The sequence below is a fragment of the Arachis duranensis genome, chromosome 1 (genome assembly GCF_000817695.3).
Source record: "Arachis duranensis cultivar V14167 chromosome 1, aradu.V14167.gnm2.J7QH, whole genome shotgun sequence".
NCBI classification, from domain to species: domain Eukaryota; kingdom Viridiplantae; phylum Streptophyta; class Magnoliopsida; order Fabales; family Fabaceae; genus Arachis; species Arachis duranensis.
Window position 1 is genome coordinate 35,458,391 of NC_029772.3, and position 1,932 is coordinate 35,460,322.

Genomic DNA, 1,932 nt, shown 5'->3' on the forward strand with positions numbered 1-1,932 from the left:
GGTATTACTTGGACGACCCAGTACACTTGCTGGTTAGTTGTGCGGAGTTGCAAAAAGTGTGATTGCAATTTCGTGCACCAGTGATCAATTTTGATATATGAGTTGTTTGATTGCCAGTTGATGTGCTTTATTTTTTCCCATGGGTTGCTCTCCTCCTGCGTGCAGGTTCTAAGTGCAGCCGCACCAAATCCTGCAAATGTTGCACCAGCTCCAACCAGGGTTACTAGATCCACACTTGTTATAGCACCTCCAGGAGCAACAGTCACTCCATTCAGGCCACCAGCCCCAACTACAACCCCTCCATGTAAAGCTCCAGGCAAGGCTCCATCAATGGTTAACAACACTTCTCGCCCAAAACCATCAAAATGCATACCAAAGCAGAAGATTTTTAGGCCATCGGCACCACTGGTTCAAGGACAGTCTAGCACACCGCTGGTAGCACCAGCTCATCAGGAAGTCCCCCAAAGAACAACACCAAGTGACCCAACATCTAGGGAATCAACATGAGTGAAGGCTGACGACATTATGCTTTTTTTGGTTTAGATGTGATCCAATGTAACTGATAACGACAAATTCTAGATATAATTTCCTTTTTTTGGTTTGGGTCTTTATTTTGGTTCAAACATTACTTGTGAAGTAAGGAGATGTTAATGGTAGCATGCCATACATGTGTACACATTTCCGCAAAGCTAGTTTCCTTTTATTTTGATGTCAGCTTAGATGATGAATGTATAGTTTCACACTCTAAATATCAGTGGTTGAAACTTTGATTTCCTGTGATTTTGCCAACTTCCGTTTCATACATACATAATCACAAACATGACCCAAAGTGATACCAGATACACAAATGTTTAGTACATTTCATTTTTAACATTTCGCATGTCTTACATCATTTCTTACAACTAAATAAAGCAAATATCAGGACAATAAACATCACACATATGCTCCACCCAATTGGATTTTTTCTTAACCTTTAACACTTCTATCATTTTCTCCAACAACATTATCCTGTTTTCCATGTCTTTGTTCTAGTGATGCTCTTCACCATGTAAAATTTGCTCCTGCCCCAGGTACCTTGTAACACCAACACCAAGACCAGCTATGTGCTTGTCCAGCCACAAAAAACTTGCAACATGGTTGTTTTACCTACACAAAATCAATCCTCAAAGCTCAGAAAATCAGGAATTGAGGATAAACCCTAACACAGACGGAGTTACACAGATTTGCTTTGCATACCTTATAAAAGGGACATCCCAGAAACAATATCTTCGGATTGCTGATCGTCCTCGACATGAACAGGATTGCGTTTTCTCCACAGAAGCATTTTGGTGACACGCCCTCTTTTCCATCATTGTCGTTCGGAACCGAGCCTCTTCTCGAGCTTGACGACACTCCGTCGGATGCCATGGTCGGAATGCTCCCTTTCTTCCTTCACCCGCTTCACCCTCAGACTGCATTCGAAGGATTAGGGATCAAGGATTTCATAGATTGGGGATGGGGGAGAAACGATAGCGTTTTGGACTCTGGGGACAAATTTGTCCTCTTTTCAAAAGTCCATCCGACGTGGCAACCCGTAACGTCCAGGTCAGCGCCACGGGAGCCACGTCACCGTTTTCCATCAGGACAAACGGAGACACTCTAACGAAGGGGTAAAAATGTCCACTTTTCTGGGGGGGTCAAGCACATTAAAGTATTTTCCAATCTTCGGGGACGAAAATGTCTGCGGTAAAAAAGGTTAGGGACAGATTTGTCCTTTACTCAAAGTTTTATTATTTTTTAAATTTTGGATATTTTTGTAAAGAGAATCTTATTTTTCATGGATATAATATTTGTTTTATTTTTTATTTTTTAGTGGATAGATTTATCAGCATTATGAATAGAGTCGATAATTATCTTTTTCTTTCCTATGTAAAGGCTTTTCCGGTCTCACTC

At 41.2% G+C, this 1,932-nt stretch overlaps 1 protein-coding gene across 1 annotated transcript in view; it reads left to right on the forward strand.

The window, feature by feature from the left end:
• LOC110275318 (uncharacterized) overlaps positions 1-507 on the forward strand; it is a 12,881-nt gene extending 12,374 nt beyond the window's left edge. The window contains exon 3 of the mRNA XM_021131115.1: positions 166-507. Within this exon, the coding sequence (XP_020986774.1) occupies positions 166-507 (342 nt within the window). The remainder of the gene's footprint in view (positions 1-165) is intronic.
• Positions 508-1,932: the final 1,425 nt, after the last annotated feature.